The 786-nt window shown below is 40.7% G+C and overlaps 1 protein-coding gene across 4 annotated transcripts in view; it reads left to right on the forward strand.

Moving 5' to 3' along the window:
• Window positions 1–786, forward strand: part of LOC131892659 (tubulin alpha-1D chain-like) — a 15,179-nt gene that overhangs the window by 4,453 nt on the left and 9,940 nt on the right. For all 4 annotated transcript variants that reach the window (XM_059242480.1, XM_059242481.1, XM_059242479.1 and 1 more), the window contains exon 4: window positions 262–701. In XM_059242480.1, the coding sequence (XP_059098463.1) occupies window positions 262–400 (139 nt within the window). In that variant the 3' untranslated portion in view covers window positions 401–701. The remainder of the gene's footprint in view (window positions 1–261; window positions 702–786) is intronic.

Here is a 786-nt window from a genome sequence, read left to right on the forward strand (position 1 = left end):
GTTGCTTTCGCAATTCATTTTGCAGGTGCCTCGTATTGATTACGATAGTGACATTAATCCTTGTTTGCAATTATGATTTTGTGCAACGCCCTGGTGGCAGGCATATTGGGCTCAAAAATGAGTGACTTTTTTCATGGCGGGCAATGATATAGTCAGTCATATACTTACGAGCTAATTTGGAAGCAAATATGTTTCCTTGTTCGTTTTCCGTCCAAAAATTATATTCCAACATTGAGATATTGTTTTTCTTGACCTTTTCAGGTACGTTGGCGAGGGTATGGAGGAAGGAGAGTTCTCGGAAGCTCGAGAGGATTTGGCAGCTCTTGAAAAAGATTACGAGGAGGTTGGATTGGACACCATTGATCCTGACGAAGACGAAGATCAACCTGAAGAGTATTGATAAGCCTGCCAAATGAATAAAGTCAATAAATCAAAAGGTTGATTAAAAAAAAAGGTGTTTTATAAACAAGCACACAAGATAAAGAGTCAGTTATCAGGATCCTAGGAGCAAGGGATACCAAAACCTCGGAAGCATGAGACACTTAGATACAGTAATTGGCAGAATTACACTCTTCATCATTGCTGCTTGAGCCGCTACAGTAATTACATATTTGTCTTGGGGAAAGGGTTGCTTTTTTTCGGCGGCGGACATTTTAAAGACAAGGACAAGGGCAAACCTTCAGTTGGTCATCTTTTGCAAGGTAAGTCCAAACTCTAGAGCTTCTTCCCATTATGGACCGCCCCGAGCAATACAAGGAGAGCAAAAAACTTCATTAGTTTGTCTGG

Source organism: Tigriopus californicus, chromosome 2, assembly GCF_007210705.1.
Source record: "Tigriopus californicus strain San Diego chromosome 2, Tcal_SD_v2.1, whole genome shotgun sequence".
In the NCBI taxonomy this organism is placed as follows: Eukaryota; Metazoa; Arthropoda; class Copepoda; order Harpacticoida; family Harpacticidae; genus Tigriopus; species Tigriopus californicus.